Source organism: Puccinia triticina, chromosome 1A, assembly GCF_026914185.1.
Source record: "Puccinia triticina chromosome 1A, complete sequence".
In the NCBI taxonomy this organism is placed as follows: domain Eukaryota; kingdom Fungi; phylum Basidiomycota; class Pucciniomycetes; order Pucciniales; family Pucciniaceae; genus Puccinia; species Puccinia triticina.
Genome location: NC_070558.1, coordinates 7,467,425 through 7,489,413, shown reverse-complemented (window position 1 = coordinate 7,489,413; position 21,989 = coordinate 7,467,425). Strand labels below are relative to the sequence as shown.

Sequence of the window (21,989 nt, the reverse complement as noted above, 5' to 3'; positions counted from 1 at the left end):
ATTTGTACCATCTCGCCAAGAAGAATACATCCCTCTTGGCGAGCTGGGCTTTGACCAGCTCACCAGGAAGAATACCCTTGGCAAGCTGGTTTACAAATTCACCTCGCCGGGAGGTATGTATTTCTCCCGGAGAGCTGGTACAAATTCATCTCACAAAAAGATATATATTTCTCTTGGCGAGCAGGAATTTTACCAGCTCGCCGGGGTGTCTTGGCGTAGTTTTCCCTGCACGCCAAAACCCAATGGCATACACACCTTTGTACGGCTTCTTGGCGCGCACGTAGGAAAAATCTGGTGTGCATCTAGCATGACTGAAAAGAAAAAAAAAGGGAAAAAGAGAGTTAGAACTCTATTCCAACTTCCCTTCCAAGAGGGGGATTGGAGTTCTGACTCACAAGAATCTTCAAGACCCACATTCAAAATTTTAGATGGGCCAAGGCAGTGTAAGCAACCTCCTGGGAGCCAGAATCCTAATTCAAGTGAGTTTTCATTCAAGTCCATAAATAATTACATATCTTATTAGAAACTGCACACCTTTGGGATTCTTCAAGGTAGAAGGTAGAAAAAAGCATATATGATCTTTTTAGGTTCCAAGTTGAGAATATATAAGAAAAATATGCAACAAAAGTTTCAGAAGGATTTGCTCTGTTTACAACTGTTGTTATATATATATTTCAGCATGGCAATGTGCACTCATTGCCTTCTTTTTTTGGGTGGTGCTTGCCTGCCTGCACCAACAACCCCCACCACCAGTTTGTACCAGTCATCAAGAGAACTCAACCCCTCTCAATGACCGGTCAGACCGGTCATTGAGAGGGCTGATTACTTTGGATAACCTCTTGATGACCGGTACAAGCTAGTCATGGAGCAGGTTGTGTCCTATCAGTGACCAGACAGATTGGTCATCAAGAGGGTTGATTTCCTTTTTTGCAATGTGTATCATTTTCTGTTTTATTTTTAGTGCTTTGTTTTCAGGGTAGATGATGCAAAAAAGTGAAATGATTTTTTTGCTTGCTGATCAGTGATATTGGAAATCAAGATACTAGAAGAATACTAGCCCATACATATGTATTCAGAAAACATAAGTGTGTACACCAGGGGAGACTTTGACGCACTCTCCAGAGAGTGCCTGACTGTAATTTTATGTTGTTCTGGGTCTGATTTCAGTCAGATGTGTATTAGGAAATGATTAATACATTATTCAGAAGTCAATGGGAAGTCTGTTATCATTTGTGAGGAAGTATCACAGGACATCATGCAATGTCTATAGAACTGTAAGATTAAGGATAACTCAATTACAGCCTATAATGAAATGATAGTTACTCAATGCCCAATTATTAATCATTTATGCTGAATTTATGTTGATCAATTTATCTATGTGCAAGGGGTTTCACACAACGTAAATGTGAATTGCGGGTGCTTCAACAGCTTTCTGACCAGTTTTCACTTGTAATGGAGCTGTGAAAGGCCCCTCCAGTGATCTGTCACCATCATGTGCGCGCATACATGAAGGTGACATTGGCAAAGTGGAAAACAGCTCACATGCATGTGCATGGAGACATTGGAAAACAAACAAACACAAAGACAACTCACAAGCTCATATGTGTCAAGAAGCCAGGATGTCTATCTGAAATCTGGTACCACACACCTCCAAGCTTGACTTGAGGATATGGAAAATATGACATTGATCACAGTTAATGAAACCAGGAATTCTGGAAAATTGTCCAAGAATTATGCAAAAGACAATAAGTATCAGATGGATAATGAACAGAATCACACGAAATTATCTGTGGTGTTCAAAATTGCATATGCAATTGGTTACATATTGTCTTTTCCAAGAAGGTTGAACCTTTTCGATTTTCTGTTTTGTTTTGGTGTCAGGGTTTATTTTGAATTTCTAGATCAACTTCTGGCTGGAGTATCACACAGCCCTCTTAATTTCCCTTGCAGGTTGTGTAATGGTCTGGTGCTCAGTTGGCCCCTCCGCATGGGCAGAGGGCAGCGGTCTATCACCACGTGAAGCGGTTGGGAGGGTCAATGAGCAGCTCCAGTTTCAAATACGACCTTTGTGTTTCATGAAGCCTACTCCAAGACCGTTTTCTCAAAGATGATGGCTCTGGGTTTAAATTTAGCCTTGGGCCATATCTGACACATGTCAATTGAAAACTCAGAGTATATATGGAAGATATGGGATTTGAAAAGGATTTTCAAAAACATTGTTTTTTTTGATTCTGTCCACTTCTTGGAAAAGACAATAAGAGTGCAAAGAAAATTTTGTTCAACGTGTATAAACTGAAGGTAAGATTTCCCTGCCAAAACCGCAGTGCATGCTGTTATGCAAAACAATCTTATGCAATTTTGAGCCCCATGATCCGATTTACACAGCGGCATGTGTGAGCAACCATTTTGGGGCGACCCAGGGCCAAGACCTGGCCGATGATGGTTGGCGCCCGCCAGTGGAAACACGGATCTATTCACGATCCTGATTAGCGTTCCTGGTGACTGGACCCAGCCGCCTTCCCCTTGCCAGCCACACGAAGAACGTCTTTGTGTGAGCTTTGGTGCCCATTCCCCGGCCCTCACGCCACTTCGCTTCCCATTAGAGCTTTGCCATGCGCTTGCAGTGGGCTTCTCTTCCAGATACATGGCCATGCAGAGTATCGCTAGGTCTTTTGATCGGTCCTCGAAGTGTTCATGAGTAGGAGTACATAGTATGGGCACGTCAACTGGAGGAATGCAGGAATATACAATTGGGTATTTACAAAGCTTGGAAAAGCAACAGAATCAGTCTTGGGCCTGATCTGGTTCGGGAAGCAGGGTGGAGTGGCAGATGCAGCGGCGCCCCCAAACGCGCCCATTCAAAACGAAAGTAGTGTTTTTTTGTTCGAGAAAGTACATTATGTGGTGGGTATTTGTCTGTCAGAAAGCTGGCTGTTCATACAAGATAAATCTGCACGCATGGTGCTAGGACGCAGCGCTCTTGGTTTGGTCCGATGTCTCGGTGACTTTGAAGCAGGTTCCGCAAGCTACAGAGGGCAAAGATAACTGATGAGCGGCCGACGCTCCCTGTTCTCCCGACTTTGATTGGTGATGGCAGGACTCACAAGTAGCTTTGTCACAGTTGCCTTTGCATTGCAAGACGTTGAGTGCAGCAGTCAGACAGACTATCAAGCGGGAAGGACGAGTAAATTGTATCAGCAGACAGCGCATGTTCGAGGAAGGTAGAAGACGGCCTTACGCGATGGCTCTCCTGCTTTTGGACTCCTGTGATACGCTATTTCGCAGTCCTGGCCGGTAGGTATCACCTTGGCGTCTGTGGTGACCTGGGGGTCATCAGCGGAGCTGGTGACAATAGAGCATGTACTGCAAGCTGATGACAAAAAGGAAAAAAAAAGGAAAATCAAACCGGTCAGTCGATGGCAAAACCAACGCGAACCTTTCGATGGAAGCGCGTACTGGTGAATCCGATGCAGGAGCGTAGGGCACACGCGAGATGGTCTTCGCTGTCTTGGCTTTTGCAGTAGGCCGCAGCCTCGGGAACTGGAAAGTAATGATATGTTTCAATCTCTGAGGACACTGCAGGGCTATCTGCGCAATTGGCAAGAAGTGAAGTTACCTGGCCGGTCGAAAAGCAGCGTCTGATCCTCATCCAGCGGCGCGAATGCTTGAGAGCAGGAGTAGTAGGACCCGGTGTCCGGCTGCTTGGTGCCGCCAGGTGAGCCGTTGCCAGATGATCCGGTACTCTGGGTGGTGGTGGTGCCAAGTGCATTGGTGGCGGTACCAAGTGCATTATTGGCGGTACCGAGGTTGGCGGTGGAGGTGCCTGTGTTGGTGGTAGCCAGTGTGTTCGTGGAACTCAGCGCATTGCTGGTGGTCAGTGTGTTGCTGCCGCCAGGAAGTGCGGTGGTGAGGGAGGCTGATGGACCGGCAGTTGTGGCGCCTGTTTGGCCGGCGACGGACGGGAAGCAGGCAAGGTTGGCAACGATGAAAAGTGAGAAGAGGATGGACATCTGGAGATTAGATCTGCTTGAGTTGCGCTAGAGTTGGCCTGAAGGAGATGTCAATCTGCTTTCTCGATATCAAAAGTGAAGGAGAGGAAACGTTTGGATGTAACTATGTACGGGGATGAAACTGGCTCGCCGACCCACGGAACCGTGGATGGTTATAAATATATATCGCCCGAGTCAAATTATCAGCAGCGTTTTTCATCCCAGCCCCTTGTGGCTCCCGTAGCGATGATTGATATCCATATCGTATCGAGGGAACAGGTGCCACAAAGCAGCGCCAGTATATTGAGATGAATCTAATGACGAAACACCCACACACAAGGGGGACGAGCGCATTCGGAAACACACAGGTCCGGCAACGTCTCGCCCAACGCCGGATCGGAACAAATGCACCCTGGCGACCAAAGAAAGAGAAGAAGAATCCGGCCCAAGCCACGCTGTATTTGTTATAGCACCCGACCCGGTGCAGGTCCTAACTTAAAACCAAGTGCCTCTGTTGGAGGGGGGACGCTGTCCCGCAGGGACCCTTTAGCCCAGTTAGGTGCAGGGCGCCTCCGCCCCACTTCCCCGACAAATAGCCGTGTTTCTCTCGTGACACTCATCGCATCAAGGGCAACAGGAAGGCTTGGCGCGCGGAGGTGCTTTTGCCAACAGCACATACATGTGGTGGCAGGCGGGTCTGGCTCTAACTTAACAAAGTCCCTCCCCTGCTAGGCTCAGTGGGGAGCAGAGTGAACCCGACCGCAGGGAGTGACTTAGGACTAAAGTGGGGGTCGTGGCGCGTAGAGAATCTCGGAAAAGTGTGGTTCAGCTTACACAGGCCGTAGCTTGCTCGTTTTGCGAGCTACATATGAGTTCCCAGGCATTAACAGATGCTCCGGCATCCCGGCTATCTTTCTGTCGACTCAGAATTTTAGCAGATCTGTTCAAACAAAAAAGAAACGATGAAGAAGCCAGACAAAAACTGGCTGTGCTCGGACCCCCGGGCTCAAGCACCGCGTAAGATATGGATGTTTCTGGCTTGCCTTGACTTGCTTCAAAAATCTACAAAAAAATCTTCTGGTCGGCTGGGTGAGGGGACGATCAGCTCTAAAAATCGGCACCATCGACAAGCTTCTAAGTTCCTGTAGCTGGGACGGACAGCATCAAAGCTGTAGGCTGTAAAATTCAAAGAGTGTGTTTTCGCCACTTTTTGGTGGGTGGCCTACGCGCCACGACCCCCACATTGGGTCTAAGTCCCTCCCTGCGGGAGGGGTGGCTTCGCCACCAGCCAAACTTAAGCTCCACCCAAATGAGATATTGTGGTGGTTTGAGACAATGATAATAATATTGGATCAAACTAAACTCGCACCAGGACTAGTGCTTGTGTGTAGTGAGTCTGAGCCAAGCCCCAAAAAGGGGCTCCAACACCCCCCCCCCCCCCTCACCTAGACACAAGACTCGTCCTGAACTATATACAACTTCCAGAAAGAGAAAAATGTAAAAATAAGAATAGTAGAGAAAACAGAAATATCACAAAAGAAAGAGGAAAAATAATAAAAGAAAGAGAAGAGAAAGAAACAAAAACTTTATCCCCCCAGAAGGTGCCTCTTCAGACGTTCAAAAGGCTCCCTTGTCAGTGATTTAGTGAGAATATCCGCCAGCTGTTCAGCTGTGGGCACCCAGGTGATCTCTGTCTTCTTTTGATATAAAGCTTGATTAGTTATGGCAAACTCCCTCTCAGTGTGATGCGCCCTCTTATTAGAAGAATCGTCTGTACCAATCTTAACGGCCGATTGATTGTCGCAATAAAGTTGACCACAGAAATCTTTACGTACAATGTCTTTCAGTAAGTGTCATACCCATAGAACCTGTCTTGTAGTGATGCCCAACGCCATGTATTCGGCTTCACACGTTGATGCCGCCACCGTGGCCAAACGCCGCGAAGCCCAGATGATAGGACAACCCAAGAATGTCAAAAACAAACCATAAGTTGACTTTGAGTGTTCCCCGCCCCACGACGCGTCACAGAAACACTTCAAAGCTGGTCCTTGCATCTTTGGCCGTAATGTCAGAACTTCGTCCTTTGAGTGTGCCAGGTAGTTCACGAGGTGTTGAACCCCTTTCCAATGAGTTGGTCCCGGTGCCGCAGAAAAACGTGCCAAAAAATTGACTGCAAAAGAAATATCTGGATGGGTTCCTACTGCCACATAGCTCAACAACATCACTACAGATAAAAACTTTTTGGAGGAAGCGGGATTGCCTTCCTGCTCTGAGTTAATGTCCAGATTAGCAGGTAACGGTGTCTTGGCAGTGGTCACACCATCCCAATGATTGTCAAGGATATCTTTCACCAGCTTGCGCTGGCTTAAAACAAAGGAGTCAGGGGTGCGTACTATTTCAACTCCTACGATGGAGGACAGTTCTTCTTCCCATTTGATTTCCAACTTCCCAGCCAACGCGCTTTCCAGATCCTTCAACGCCTTGACTGAGTCCCCTGTGACGATGCCATCATCCACATGCACCCATATGACACCTGTTTTCGACGGGTCCTGCAGGACATAGAGGCTAGTGTCATAGTGACTCGCCGTATACCCCAAATCTTTCAAGATATCACGCAGATGGAGCCACCAGCAACGTGCTGCCTGCCTGGTGCCATACAGTGCTTTCTTCAGACGAAGTCCTTCACCCGGCTTGAGCTGCATTCCTTCCGGGGGCTTTATCCAAATTTCTTCGTTGATTTCGGAATTGAGATACGCCGCTACAAAATCATAATCACATGAGTGTACTGGCCACTTATGGGCAACTGCTAGCGTCAGTACTAAACGCATGGAGGCAAACGTTGCTGTGGGCGCAAAGGTCTCCTTGAAATCTTTCCCTGGAATCTGCGCAAAACCCCTCGCAACATACCGCGCTTTATACCGGGTCATTGTCCCATCTGCCGCTGTTTTGATCGCGAAAACCCAACGTCCGTCCAGTTCCCGCTTTGGAGTATCCATAACGCAAACTTGCCAAACCTGCTTTTGATCCAGGTTACCAAGTTCTTCCTCAACCGCTTTCTTCCAATGCTCCCAGTCGTTTGACTTCTGCGCTTGCTTGAAAGTTTTCGGGATACCTGCCATGTAAAAGCCGCATGTCTCGATGATCTCGTCCACCAGACGCTCTTCCCTCTCAAAAGCTAATTCCTGTGAAAAATCGCCTAAAGTCACGACATTAGTAGTTGGATGTATTTTCAAATTAGTCTGTACTTTTGAATCAAGATGTGACTGTTGAACCATTCTAGGTCCCAGAGTATCTTCAAAAGTTGCCCAAGCCAAAGAAACCAGCTTGTCCGTTTCTGGCACCCAGAACATCCACCCTTTACTATCACCGAGGTGCGCGATGACATGCGCCCGAAACGCTCGATCTGCCAATTTGTTCCTCTTTTCCGGAGGAGTCAAGACATACGCTACACTTCCAAAAATGCGGGCCTTGTCCAGTTGGGGCATCGTTCCAAAAACAACTTTGTATGGAGTCTTCTGGCCGCTCGATTTGTTCGGCAATCTGTTCAGAACCCACAAAGACCATTCAAAAGCAAAACCCCAGAATCGCTGAGGTAGCTTGCTATCGCCAAGAACACTGCGTCCCATTCCCGTTACTGTCCTATTGAACCGTTCAACAACGCCATTCTGGTAATGGTGGTATGGTAAGCTTCGCTCTGCTCGAATTCCCTTATTCACCAGAAAATCAACTAGAACTTTGTTAGCAAATTCTCCTCTGTTATCACTGTGAAGAACCTTGACTTTCTTTTCCGTCTGCCGTTCTAAACGATTAATGGTGTCAATAATATGCTTGTTTGCATCAGATTTGTTAGCCATGGTTTTAATCTCGTTATAACCTGATCCCAGATCTTTTATACATAGCACATATTTCCCTTTGTTGTAAGTCTCAACGGGGAACGGACCCATCAGATCTGCATTAAGGATCTCGAGTGGCAAAACAGACCTATTTGACCTAGCCAGAGTGGCTGTCCGCGTCCCTTTGTGTGTCGCACATACCGGGCATCTCAGTTGCCCCGACGGCATCTTCTCCGGAAGTCCAAAAGCTGCCTTTTGATTTACCAGTCGCCTAATCACCCTCAGACTAGCATGCCCAAAAATGTGATGCCAGAATAGGAGGGTTGATTTGTCCTTGGTCAGATCCTCCGGTCGCCAAGTGAAACTTGGATTCAGTTCCAAAGGTGACTCAAACACATCTCCTGGCGCTGACTTAGACGATAGGCCTGATACCGTATCGGAAAACTTATCAGGAACAGAGTTAGTTGTATCATTGCAAGCGCTTTTTATTTCAGAATTCAAGTTACGCGAAACAGAAGAATGAGATTGAGGAAGGGAATCAGGCGTTGAGGAGACAGCCTGATCAGAGACAGAATGTAGAGAAACCGAGGATATGGGTAGATTGGAGTTCATCTCAAGGGAACTAGGTGACAAGGGTCGAGGGAAACACCATTTGTTGGCTTCGCGTCGTAAAGGGCAACTGAAAAGCAATTCCCAATTAGGTGAAAATATGTCAAAGGCATCCTTCACGTGATTATATAAGAATCACGAGTCAGCCTTCCTGAGAGCTGCCAGAGAGATGAGCGTAGATGTTGCATGCTCACAAAAAAGCACTCCTTTAAGAGTTGCAATTTGCCCACTCAGGGTCCGAAATAAGAGGTCCCCAGCCCCTGTGATAAAGGAACCGCCACTCTTAGTGGCCACTCGGAGCGGAATAGGAGCCGAAAATTTGCAAAAAGAAGCCAAAACATACCGGTTACCCGTCAGATGATGCGTTGCACTAGTGTCAATCACTGGATCATCTCCCTTGTCCAGAGCCAGTTGGCTAAAGCAAGGCTCCAAACCCGACTCCAGCTCTTGATCAAGGCACCCAATCTCCAGTACCCGGGCCACTGAATGTGGAATGGAAGGCGCCTCCTGCTGAAACTGTTGCGTCGCCGTATGGGTGGGTTGGTGTGAAGTGCTAGCTGGTGGGGGACAATACTGGGGCGAGAACGCCGGAGCGGTTGTCCGGTCGGTACAAGTCTGGTCTTCGAGCTGAGTTGGCGGGAACAAACTGATTCTGTGCCGGGGTGAACTGACGGGGGGCAGGATGGTAGTTCTGAGGCACAAGACCCGGCGGCGTGACGATCGGGTACCAAGCCTGGAAATTACCAGGCGATACGACTGGTTGCATTCCCCCGCTCGCAGGAAAACGATTGTTGAATCGGGGAACAACCGGAGGACGGTCGAGATTGGTCCTTCTTGGTACTGGACACTTGCTGAGGAAATGGTCTGGCAATCGACAGTTCCAACATTGCATGCCTTGAATCGCCATTCCTTCAACTTGAGGAGGGAGATTTGGCCAGAAATCCGGGTGGTATAGCTCCATCGCATGTGCGTACGGACCCGGCATGTTGTATGTCGCCATGTCTGGTACCCGCGCACTAAATGATGACGGCGCCTGCGCATTCATGTCCAGCTGTTGTTTCACCACATCGATATGTTTGAGTATTTGATCGGTCATCACTGCTCTCCTGGATAACGTCCTGCTCCCGCTCGCCAAATCCTGTTCAACTCGACGATTGACTTCCCAACGATGTTCCAAACCAGACTCCAAAGCCGATTGAAGGACCAGGCCACCGACATTCTCGCAATTGAGCTCTAGCTGTAAAGTGGTGAAACCGTTGAGGAGCTCTAAAAGGCGGCTCATTGCAGTGGTACTGCTGTCGTAATCGGACAACTTGAAATTCTTGAGCTTTTCCCAACAAAGCATCTGTTTGGCCCGAGTAATGTTATTGAAACGGGAACAAAGGTGATCATACATATTGTGGCCTGTGGTCTGTTTCAACAACAGTCGAACCATGGACGCATCCACCGTTGCCAACAGAAGAGAACGTCCAAGCTGTTCGTCGGCCACATGTGGGTTTGGCTTCGTAAACCAAAGGTGATCGGCAAAGAGTTCTCTCATCCGTTCACGCAAAAACAAATCCCAATCCGTGAAATTGGACCCATCCGGTTTCAAACGTTGGGCGTCGGTCAGCGTAGCGATTGCATCACAAACATTCTGTCCAACCATCCTGTTTTGATGTTGTGCCTGTTGGAGAAACCTGGCAATGTCAGCTTTGGTGTAAATCGCTGGTCCATCGTTACCCAGAGCTTGGGGTCCATCGTCTTGTAACCCCGGCATATTCGGTCCAGTGTTTCTTGGCGTTGAGTTGTGCCTGCTTTGGGACCGATGATGACTGGACGAAGCTGGTGCTGGGTTGTTGGTGGCATAAGCTTCCGGACAAATTCCAGCCAAGTCAGCCGGGAGCCAAGGATTGTTTGCGGAGGGAGGTGAGTGAGTGTTTCGAGGGGAGTGAGACATGGGGAAAGGATAGGGTGGTATAGAAAAGGGAAAGAAAAATTGTAAAAAGTTCAATAATGTGTGAGAGTGTTATGATAAGAATGGGAGACAAGTAGAAAAAAGAAGAGTAGGACAAGAAAAGGACGATTGTAGTGGATCGATAAACAAGGTTGGATAGCGAAAGGATGAAAAACTCTGTTGGCCTCCCGCTTCACTCTGTTTTCCCCACTGTAAGGTTCAACCCCCTAGGTACCAAGGTATCGGGTTCGAGTTAGCTAGACTCTAGTTTATCTCACAGCGGTTATCTTCAAGCTTAGCGAGCGGTTAATAGGAGTACGATGATGGGTCCTACGCTGGACAGTCGACGATAAATGAGATACTAAGATGATGGGCCCTACGCTGGGCAGTCGATGATAAAAGAGATATCCCCACGCTGGGAGGATGATTGGATGATCAATAGATGATAAGAGAAACAGAGAAAAACGAGAAAAAGGGCTCATAACCTGGGTGGTTTGAGACAATGATAATAATATTGGATCAAACTAAACTCGCACCAGGACTAGTGCTTGTGTCTAGTGAGTCTGAGCCAAGCCCCAAAAAGGGGCTCCAACAGGTATCCCCCATACCACCACCCGAACTCCGAACTCCGACCTCCCGCATGGGAAGGGACTTTGATAAGTTAGGGTCTGGCTCATCCTGCATGTGTGGCAGCTGCTCTCACAGGATTGCGCCCGCCCGTCCCCTCCTCCATCCGCTCTCGGCGCCCACACGCCCCAGCCGCACACATCTCCAGACCACACTGGCACAAAGTTATTCAACATTCACCGCGGAAAAACGCGCCAGAAACACAAACACAGAGGGGAGACGAACGCAGGTGAGGAAGAGGACAGAAGGGATGGATGGAAGCGTCCGCGAGGATGGGCGCTACGGATGGGAGTGTGCATGTGTGTGTGGCGAGAGGGCACGAATGTTGGAGGGGATTGGAGAAGATTGGATGGGAAGATTGGAGGAGAGGACTGGAGGAGGGGACTGGAGAAGACTGATAAATGAGGAGATGAATGAGAAGACTGGAGGAGAAGACTAATGAGAAGACTGGAGAAGACAAACGAGAAGACTAATGAGAAGACTGAAGGAGAAGACAAACGAGAAGACTGAACGAGAAGACAAACGAGAGAAAGAGAGAAAGAGAAAGAAGACAGAACTAAAGAAGAAGCAGTGGATGAGCGAGCCGGAGAGCAGCGGGGCCTGGACGCCATCCGCACTAAGCGAGCGGCTCTGGACCGGGCGCCTCCGGGGGCAGCAGAAGCGGGTCCTTAAGGGCGGGGGCGGGCGCAGCGAGGGGCGCGAGGGCGGCGGCGGGCGGGCCCGGCTCGGGCTCGGGCATGGCGCGGCCGGGCGACCCCCCTCTGGAGGCGGCTCTGGGCGACGGGCGGGCAGGCGAGCCAGACGCAGACGGGGGGGTGTGGGATTTCTTGAGGAACTGGGCGGCGACGACGGCGGAGAGGTCGAGGGCGCGGATGGCCTTGCGGGCAGGCGACGGGCCCGGCGCGGCTGCGGCGGCCGCGGGGGGGCCGACGGGCTTCTTGGCCGAGGGGGCGCGCAGGCCGAACCGCTTCTTCGGCTTCGATGTCGACGATGGGCCGGAGGCGGGGAGGGAGGGCGTGAGGGAGGCCGAGGGCGTGAGGGAGGCCGAGGCCGAGGGCGTGAGCGAGGCGAGCGAGGGAGGAGGGTCGGCGTCCATCGGGACAAGCGTCTGGGCGGCGCGGATGAAGCTCGACTTGCTGCTCCCGAACGGCCGCCCAAGGCCGGGCTGGAGCGACCCCGTCGCCGACGTCGGCGCCGAGGCCTCATGATTCCCCTTGCGCATCCGGAGCTTGTATTTATCCACCACGCCGCGTCTGTCGCAACACACACAACATCAGCACCGTGCAGGGAAAGAGGGGGGAAGGAAGACTGACGCGAAGAGGGTGTTGGCGGACTTCAGCCGGCCGTTGAGGTCCGACTGCCCGTGCTCGGGCGTCGCAACGACGTCCCAGTCGTCCTCGTCCGCCGGAGCTGCGTCTGCGTCGGCGTCGGAGGGGGGCCCGGGGACGACGAGGACGGTCGTGGGCTGGGCGGCGGGGGCGGGCAGAGGCGAGCCGGGCTGAGGGGAGACGGGCTCGGAGGGCGTCTGGCCGCCGTCCGCCGAGCCCGCCGCGTCTCCCGCATCGGCGCTGGCCTCGTCCTCCTCGTCCTCCAGGATCACCGAGTCGCGGGCATGGCTGGGCGCGAGATAGCTGTACCCGTCGAAGACGTCGAGCCCGTTCTCGTCGACGGCGCGCTGGGGCACGACCTTCCCCTCGCCCTCCTCGCCCTCCTCGTCCTGCTCGGCCTTGTCCTTCGACTCCGAGGGGCGCGCCGGCCCGGGCGGGTCGTCGTCTTGCACATACGTCGGCTCCATCGCCAGGAACGTCTCGTCGAAGTTCTGGGTGTCTGTCGCGTCGTTCGGGTTGACTGCTGGCACGTAGGGCGGGATGTAGCGCTTGTGCTGCACACTGCACACACGGGAGAGAGCGTCAGGCTGGGAGTTCTGTCTCGCGAGGGAGGGAGCGCGGCGACTCAACTGGTCCCAATCGATCATCCCGAAGTACGGATGCTTCTTGATCCGCTCGCCCGTCATCCGGACCGCCGGGTTGCGTTGCAACAGCTACGGGTCCGCCCCGATCAACACCACCACCCACGAGGAAGAAGGGAGAGGGACTCACGCCGCGCAGCAGGGTCTTGGTGTCGTGGTCCATGACCCGGTTGGAGTCCTCGGAGAACACGAGCTCCTCGTGCAGCACGCGGCGGTACATCGTCGCGTGGTCCTCGGACCAGAAGGGCGTCAGCCCGGTCAACATCTCGTATCTGGATCGGCCATCCCGCTCAGTTTCCGCACGAGGTCAACAAGAAGGAGACGGGACTGACAGCATGGTGCCGAAGGACCACCAATCGACCTCGTAGCTGTAGGGCTCGCCGAGCAAGACCTCGGGCGCAAGGTACTCGGCCGTCCCGCAGAACGTGAGTGTCCGTTCGTCCTCGTCCTCTCCGCCGGCTTGGTCTTGGACGGCGCGCTGGAACTGCTTGGAGAGGCCGAAGTCGGTAAGCACGATGTGGCCGTCGAAGGCGATGAGGATGTTCTCGGGCTTCAGGTCGCGGTAGATCACCCCGGAGCGGTGCAGCGATGCGACGCCCTCGGTGATCTCGGCGGCATAGAACCGCGCCCGGTCTCGGCCCAGCCGGCCCCAGCGGGCCAGTTGGGTGGCCAGGTCGCCGCCCGGATGAAAGTCCATCACCAGGAACAGATGGTCCTTGTCCTGTTCCGTGCCCATCCTTTCAGTTTCAGGGAGATGTGGGGGAGGGGGAGGGAGACGACTCACATGGAAGCTCCACCAGAGGCGGACGATGAACGGGTTGCTCTCGGGCTCGTCGGCGACGCGGCGGAGGACGCTCTGCTCGGTGAGGGTGTGCTGGAGCTCTCTGTGGCTGAGGACGTGGTTCTTCTTGATGGACTTCATGGCGTAGACCTGGCTGGAGGCGGCGGCGGGTCTGCGGTAGCGGACCATGAGCACTTTGCCTGCGCAGCCCTTTCCGAGCACGCGCATGATCTCGAAGTCGGCGACGGTGACCTTGTGGCGGGGTCTGCGGGCGGGGGGGCTTTCGGCGGGCGGGGGGACGACGGCGGGGCTTTCGGCGGGCGGGGGGACGACGGCGGGGCTTTCGGCGAGGCCGGCGGGCGCCACTTCTTCTGGGTGGGGGGGCTCCGGGTCGGCGAGCTGGTGGAGGACTTGCTCGTCGTCGAAGGTGCGCGTGAGCCGGTTGATGGCCTCGGCGTCCGCCGGGCTGAGCCCGAGCGCCTCCTCCAGGGACTTGCGGGTGCGGATGCTGGCGGCCTCCTCGACGGTCGGGCTGAGCGGGAGCGGCGGGGAGGGCTCGAGCAGCAGTCTCGGGGACGAGCTCTCGGGCGGCGCCGGGGCGGTGTAGACGACGATCTGCTCGGACTTGACCCGCTTCATCTGGCCCGCCAGACTCTCGTCGGCCCCCGGCTCGTCGGCCGCCGAGCCCTTCCCGGCCAGGGAGGCGGCGGCGGCGGCGGGAGGGCCGTTGAGGCTCGAGGCCAGCGAGTGGGAGTCGCGCTTGGGCAGCTTGCGTTCGCGCTCGAGGTCGTCCTTGCCGATCTTGAAGAAGGCCTGCCACTCCTTGGCGTCGCGGAGGATGCGGGAGATGCGCTGTTTGGCGGTGCCGGCGGTCGATTCGCGGCGGGTGGGGGGGAGGGGGCGGTGGGCGAGGGTGGTGAGGTAGTGGCCGAGCTGGTGCTCGTGGCCGATCTCGATCTGGCTGACGTACTGCTTCTCGGACTCGGAGAGCTTGACGTCGACGAAGTCGTCCTCGTCGCTCGGCTCGCTGGGCTGCTCGGCGGGGTTCCGGCTGGGCGACTGGGGCGGGGTGGGCAGGGCGAGGGGTGATCGGTGGTTTTTCCGTGGGGATGGTTTGGAGAGGGTGCGTGAGATGGAGGAGAACATGTGTTTGGTTTTGGTCTTGTTTGCTGGGGGGATGAGTGTTGCGGATGAGGTGTTGGATGGGTTTCGGGTGAATCGGTTGTTGTTGTTGTTGTTGTTGTTGTTGCTGCTGGCCATGGGGCTGAGGATGGGTGGCTGGCTGAGGTGGCTGAATGCGTCTGGATAGGATGCCCGGAGCTGTTTGTTTGTTTGTTTGTTTGTTTGTTTGTGTTCTTGTTAGTGTTCAGTGTGGTTCAGGGTGTGGTTTTTGGTGGCTGCTGACCGTTCTGTCGAATGCCTGCAGCTCGTCGAGTGTCCTTGCCAGGGTCAGGTGGGCCGTGGGGGTGCTGACAAAGAGGGTGAACGACGGTTCTCGGATCTGTTTTCCGTTTTTTTCTTCGTTTTTTTCAGTTTCAGTTTCAGTTTTTTCGTTTCGTGTTCTGGCTCACCTTGTTCGTCTTCTGCTTGATGTTTCGTTGCTGGACGGTGATCTGCCACTGGCTGCTGGCTGGCCGTCCACTGCCGGCCGATGAGCTGGGGCGGTGCATGGTGCGGATGGAGGAGTAAGGCGGTGGAAGTTGGCTGGGCGCAACTCCAGCGTGCGAACAGCAGCCCATCTCCCACCCTACTCAAACAACACAACACATCAAACACATCCAAACTGAACACATCCACACTGCAATGAAAAAATCAACCAACTGCTCGCAGCTGCACTGCCCATTGAAGCTTGGCCACCAGTCAGCCTCAACAAAGGCTGGTGGTGTAGTACCACAGGAGTTTGTGCATGCCAACTGCTGGCAGCTGCTTGGCTTGTTCCTGCAGTGTATGTATAATAGGCTTTCATGAAACCTCCACGGGGAGCCATCAAACATGTATGAAAGCCAGCTGAGTTGGAGACCATCCACCAAATCCATTCTGCTTAGAACCACCCATCACAAGCTTCAATAAGCCACAGCCCAGTCCCAATGCTGATCAATATCCATGTATCTAGTCAAGAGTTGGGTGTTGGATCTAGTGCCTCAGATCCTCAAGTTCTTTCCTCACTGGATACAACCCACATTGCCTTGTAGTGCCAACAGCTCCCTGTGTCTCAAGACTCTGGCTGTGAACCCTGTGCCCCTCACCAAGAGGCTTACATGCAGCCAAAGCACAAAGCTCCCATCAGATATACACACCATTCTTGCTTGCCCTGCTTCTAGGCCACTCATCTTGTTTTTCTGACAGCTTCCACTATTTTTCATTGTTGTATTCTTGCCCCTTTGGATCTGAAACTCACAGAAGCAGTATCCCTGCACCCGGTCCTGGGCATAGGAGGTCCAAGCCAAATAAAAGTCCAAATTCTTGAACTTCAATATTTCTCTTCCACTCACTCCAATCAAGATTCTGTAGTAAACAAAATACTGAAAGATCAAGAACATGTAGATGTATGACATTACAACACACTGAATGGATATTCAAGGTATTGGAGGTGCAGTGATGGAGACAAGGCTGCTCCCCCCCCCCCCCCCTCCAAACCTGGGATTTGGCTCACACAAGAAAACTGTGTTAGTATGAACGTCCCTCCCTCCAGTTGGGGTCTCTTTGCAACCAGCCAAATGCTACTCACCTCAGGTGTTTGCCCTGCCTGAAAGGGAGATCAGGCACCATATTACTAATGGCTTGTTTTTTTTTTTATTTGAGCCCTGTTTGGAGCTGGCACTTTTGCACCCGCTGGCGGGTACCCGCCCCCCCTTTAGCAGGTACCTGTGTGTCCTTGAAGATACCCAGGGCTGGTGGGGAGCTACTTCCTTTAATTTTTGATAAAATGCAACACCCTGAACCTACCTTGGTTACCTGCAAGGGACACAGTCACCTGCTGAAGGGGGGCAGGTACCTGCCAGTGGGTGCAAAAGTGCCAGCTCTAGCCCTGTTTGGACACCATTTTACATCCTATAAATTGTCAGATTTAAAACGCACCACACCCAGGGGGTCTAGATATTTGGTGGAGACAAGGGGCAAACTTGGGGTTGCACATTATAAACCCAATGATTGATCATGTATAACTAGGGCTGGGCCCTGGCCCAAGGCCACTTTGGTATACCCAACTATCCAGCCTGGTTGGGCGGTGTGGAACTCCCAGAAGATCAGGAAAGAGCTGCGAGGGGAAATAGTCAACTACACTACTAATAATGTAGAAGAGGCTACAGGTGCTGGTGAGGCTGCCCTCTTGACTAATGCTGATAGAGGGAGGGTTACACTAAGAAAAAGAAAAAGGGTGTGGCTGATGATTCTCTTTGACTTAGATGACTTGAACACTTATGAGTTTGAGGTGGACCAATCCTACTGAGTGAGAGAGGAGAAGTGAGATGGGGGGGGGGGGGGGGGAAGCAGAAGCTCTTGAGACACTGTGAGATGGGTCAAGGCTCTGAGGTAAAGGTAAAGAGATATATGCTGGGAGATATATTTCAATGGGGGTGAAAGAGCTATCTAATTGTGATGTGAAAAGGTGCTACAGAGTGTATGGGGGGGAAGGTGCATACAGAGTGCAGTGGGTGAAAGTGCTTGATGGGCATACAACATCTAGAGGGGTGTTTATATATGTGAGAAGTACTACAAGAGGGCAATACATGATGAGCACATAGTAACAGTATCTGAAGATGAGCAGTAATGATGAAGGTACAATGACCAAGCAGTGTATATGAAATGTAACTATGTAGAAGATGAAAGAATTGTAAAAATTTGGACAACTAAGAGATGTATTTTGGTGATTACAAATTGGCTTGACTGCATGAAGCTATGTGAATTAGAGAATAAAAGGAATGATTGGGGGAACAATTTGAATGAAAGTGAATCTATGGACATCGTAATCACCTAAGAGCAGGCAAACTTGCCATGCTATCTTTTATTTCTGAGGTTATGAGAGTGGACTGTGAGGTCTGTAAAGGGGAGGGATTGGCAAGATAAGAGAGAGAGAGAGAGAAATGACAAATTTCTGTTGCAACACGTTAGTTTTTTGATCATGATTACACATCTAACTAGGCTGAGAGGGAGTACCTCTTCTATTCTGCACACTGGTGTTAACATCCTAAAGCTATGAAAGCAACAAGTCAATCCTGTTGGATCTGGATAATGTACAAAATCTGGATTGGCTACTATTCCTAGTGCCTGCTATTGCCGGTTAGCTGTGGCTAAATGACTTACTCATAGTTCAGTGAACTTATGCAAGTACTTAAGTTGTTTGGGCTATTTGATATTCTTTGAAAGAGGTATCTATGAAGGCGAGTGACAAATGATTAACTGTCTTTGCCTTCCAGCTTGTGGCTGTCTCTTAAATACTCACAGATTGGAAGAATTGGAATCTGTGTCTGCTCTGATGTTGCTGGAGTTCTTGGTCTTGTATTGCACCCTAGGAGTCTTGTTGCTTGTTTCACCTGTTGTAGAGGCAATGAAACGATGGGGTTAGAAACTGGTGCCTGTTTCTAGAGAGATGAAACTCTGGGGCTTACAAGGCAGTGCATCGAAGCTAGAATCTTCCCTGCGCCTCTTTGCGCCTTGCGCTGCAGGTGCTGTAATCTGACAAGAATGATGAGCAGAAGTAACAGATATAAGGTCCAAGGAATGTACATAATGAAGATGAGCATTTGGTAATAGCTACAAGAACTACGAAGGAATGTACTGCTGATAATAATATCATATGAAGGGAAAAATATGTAATGAAACTATGGTATAATCTGCAGTCCTATGTAGCTATGATACTAATGAATGATGTATGTAATAATGCTAAAGATATGTATGAAGAAAATACCTGCCAAAACTATGAATGCCCATAACTGCTGCTCCATTTGGAAATCCTAGGTGAAATGAGTGGGTGACTAGGGGTATAATAGGGTGTAGAATCTGAATATGAAGTAATAATGGGATATCTTGGAAGGGTTTATGTGATATGAAAGTGGTGGTATGAACAGGAACAGGGTTACCACAGCGGGGCACAGGAGGGTTGTTTGCAGGAAGTACCCAAAAACTCTAGTGAGTTGGTTGACTTGGAAGGAAATTGGATATCTTCTGGGGAAAAAGTTGAGATATGTAGAGCATATAATGGGAAACAAAACTATTTATTGTAGTTTTTTTTATATAATCAATAATGGGCCTATACTATACTCTACAATAACCAGGCCTTTCTGTTATAGTATAGGTCTGGTTGTACCCACCTATACTAATAACTGTACTAGTATTGGCCATTGGTCCACGTGGCCTGTATAGTATTCTGTTTTTTTTTTCTGAAACAAAAAATACAGGTATAGTAACTTTTTTTGCCCCTGGTTACCGTGATAATGCACTTAACCAGGTGTAAACATAAGGCAATGAAATTTGGGCTCCTGATGATTGTGCAGGCACACCATTCCACTTACCTGGTCCTTGTGGTAATAGCACAGGCTTATTTAGGAACACTGGGTAGCTCTTGTTCTATGCGGCTGCAGATGTGTGTGGCTCCAGATGTGGTGGTTTGTTCCCTTGAAATATTTCACAATTGGTCAGCAGCCTTGTGTGGCTTTGTGAGGATTTTTCCCTCTCAGGGGACTTTGCTGAGGCCGCAAAGGCTTTGGTGCTCTGATCCCCAAGCCCAATAAATAGATAGATTTTCATCTCTACAAAGTAGTGGTACTGGCCACATCTGGCCAGTAGAGTATTGAGATTTTTTTGGTTTCTTCCTTCATTTGGATATAGTATTCTCCAAAAAGAAAAAATACCCATGTAATTGGATATAATATTAAAAATCCATTATTGAAAATGGAAATAACAGTACTGTTATTGGACCAAAACAAAATACAATAACAATACTATACCAATATCTGTATAGTAAAGGCCCATTGTTGATATAATGACCGGCCAACCAACCAAAAACCCTTTCATTCAGATCCCAGGAATCAAGTAACAAGCACAAGATCCCCTGCTCTAATTTCAAGTCTTAGCAGCCTGAAACCCAGCTGAGCTGTTTTTGGCTTTCTGACCACGGTTTTTGGTGCTTCAGGCCCAACCCAGATCTGAGAGAATTTTAAAACTGAAGATTATATTGCTTAATGAGTAATCAAACAAAAGAATACAAATTTGAATCATGTTGAAAATGTATGACCAAGTTTTACCTGAAGGCAGATTTTAAACCTTCTGTTGATTATTGAAACCTTTAAGTTGATCTTATACAGTGAACAGAGTAAACCTAGTTGAAGGAATTTTATCTGTTATGAATGAAAAAGATTAATTGATTGTTCAATTTGCAGTTCAAATTGTTCTGATGAGTAACAATGTGATATCATGTTTTAAAGAAAAGAACATTACAGGAATCTAGTTCTTTTCTTGTCTGTGTCTGACCTTGTCAGATAGTGGCAAGCTAATACGGTCTGCAAGACTTGTTGATCTGTGTTTGGTAAGAAAGCGGGTGATGAGCGCTCAAAAATCTTACAAGTGATGAAATGTCATGCTACTTACAATAATGTTGGAAATAGTTGACGGCTTTTTTGATTTGGTGTATTTGATCTTTGGAGTTGGGTTGTCTGTAGAGGGAAGAAAATTTAATAAACTTTCCAACAGACTGAGCTATGAAGATCTGAAACTGACAAGGAGTCTAAAAATAATAAATTTTCTAGGTTATGAGCAATGACATTGCTTGTGTCACTGCCTCATACAACTGCCCAAGGATTCTTGCAGTCTATGTTTTGAAGGCAAACTGTCACAGCTTTTCAGAAAATAATGAATATTAATATTCATTATGAGCTTTCTGGTGAGTGTATGTGAGTACTGCTCACCTGAGGTACTCCTCTCAAGAGGTTTGCAAACGGCTTGAACAATTACTTTAAACAAAGTTGATTGAAATTTGAAATGCCTCGTGGAGCTGAGGCAAATATCAAACACAATTTGCAATTCTGTGAATCTGAGAACTGTTGATATTGTAGAAAAACAGGTTTTATTATTGAAACTAGAACCAGAACTGAAATGAAAAACAAGTTAGATATCAAGAATTGTTGAATAGTAGCACGATAGACTTATGGTATTCAAAATTGCATATGCCACTGTTTACATAAAATCATAAAGCCCATTTTGGCTGGGAGATGTCAACGTGCATAAAACTTAAAGTGACATCTCCCAGCCAAAATTGCAGTTTATGATTTTATGTAAAAAAATCTTATGCAATTTTGAATACCATAACTGTATTCAAAGAGAAGGTGAGCATACCACGGTGAGAGTGAGTTTTTGAGGGGACAAGCACGGAAAGACTAAGATAGATAAGATCAAACAAAGAGATATAGTAGACACTGAAAAGAAAGAACAAGAAGGGAGGTTCAGATGGTGAGTAAGTTGACAACCGGAGTTTATTGACAAAGGTAGGATAGTGTTGTTTCTCACCAAATTGGAAAGATCCAATTGATGAGGTCTAGAGAGTGGGTCGGAGCCACTAGAATCAGAGGATTTGAGCTTGAGGTGTGACCGAGATTGGGTCGAAAGCGATGAGATCGGATGATGATTGAAAAGAGAGAAAGGATGTAGAGTAGAGTGGATGGGAGGATGCGAAGGCGGATCGGAAACTTGAGGATGGGAATGGTGAGTGATGTCAAGAATTGCTTCAGTCGGCCAGCTTGTGGTTGCAAGAAGGTTTCAGGAATGACACGGCGGAGCTGGTGAGACTGGTTGATGAAGGTGTTTCAGGGAGTTTTGGGGGGAAGTTTGAGGAGAGAAAGAATGGAGGAGAGAACGGAAATGAGAGGAATCGGGGACCCCGAGTGATGCGCAAATCAGTGCGCTGTTGGTAGCGCACCCAAGAGAAGGAGATTTCAACAGATATACATCTGGTTAACAGTAGTCTCCTTTTCTCACCAGGGGGGAATGTGTGGCACTCTCTAGAGAGTGCCAGACCGTAATTTTATCCTTCAAATGGTCTGATGTGATTTCAATTTCAACTGTAACCCTTTGCTCAACTTTCTTCTCAATCCAAGCGTAACTTTAGGTGAAGTTGTTTCCAACTGATCTCCCTCAACGCCAACACATGAAAATCTCTCTTGTGAAATTGTTTTTCTGGTCAATCTGGATCACATTCTGGATATTAACTTCAATGCACAAGATGTGTTGCCAAGCATTTGACTATACTTATGCT

The 21,989-nt window shown here is 49.6% G+C and overlaps 2 protein-coding genes across 2 annotated transcripts; both read right to left on the bottom strand.

Annotated features, from left to right (window-relative positions):
- Nucleotides 1-2,964: 2,964 nt before the first annotated feature.
- PtA15_1A809 (uncharacterized protein) lies at nucleotides 2,965-4,010 on the bottom strand (the record flags this gene model as incomplete). Its single annotated transcript, XM_053165874.1, has 5 exons — nucleotides 2,965-3,026; nucleotides 3,105-3,164; nucleotides 3,239-3,370; nucleotides 3,457-3,540; nucleotides 3,617-4,010. 5 exons carry the CDS (start codon nucleotides 4,008-4,010, stop codon nucleotides 2,965-2,967), a joined length of 732 nt encoding a protein of 243 aa, XP_053017022.1.
- A 7,600-nt stretch (nucleotides 4,011-11,610) lies between these two features.
- On the bottom strand, nucleotides 11,611-15,414 carry PtA15_1A808 (uncharacterized protein; the record flags this gene model as incomplete). Its single annotated transcript, XM_053165873.1, has 11 exons — nucleotides 11,611-12,247; nucleotides 12,308-12,351; nucleotides 12,595-12,883; nucleotides 12,953-13,035; nucleotides 13,094-13,235; nucleotides 13,296-13,684; nucleotides 13,748-14,431; nucleotides 14,486-14,596; nucleotides 14,715-14,734; nucleotides 15,150-15,213; nucleotides 15,316-15,414. 11 exons carry the CDS (start codon nucleotides 15,412-15,414, stop codon nucleotides 11,611-11,613), a joined length of 2,562 nt encoding a protein of 853 aa, XP_053017021.1.
- Between the last annotated feature and the right edge of the window lie 6,575 nt (nucleotides 15,415-21,989).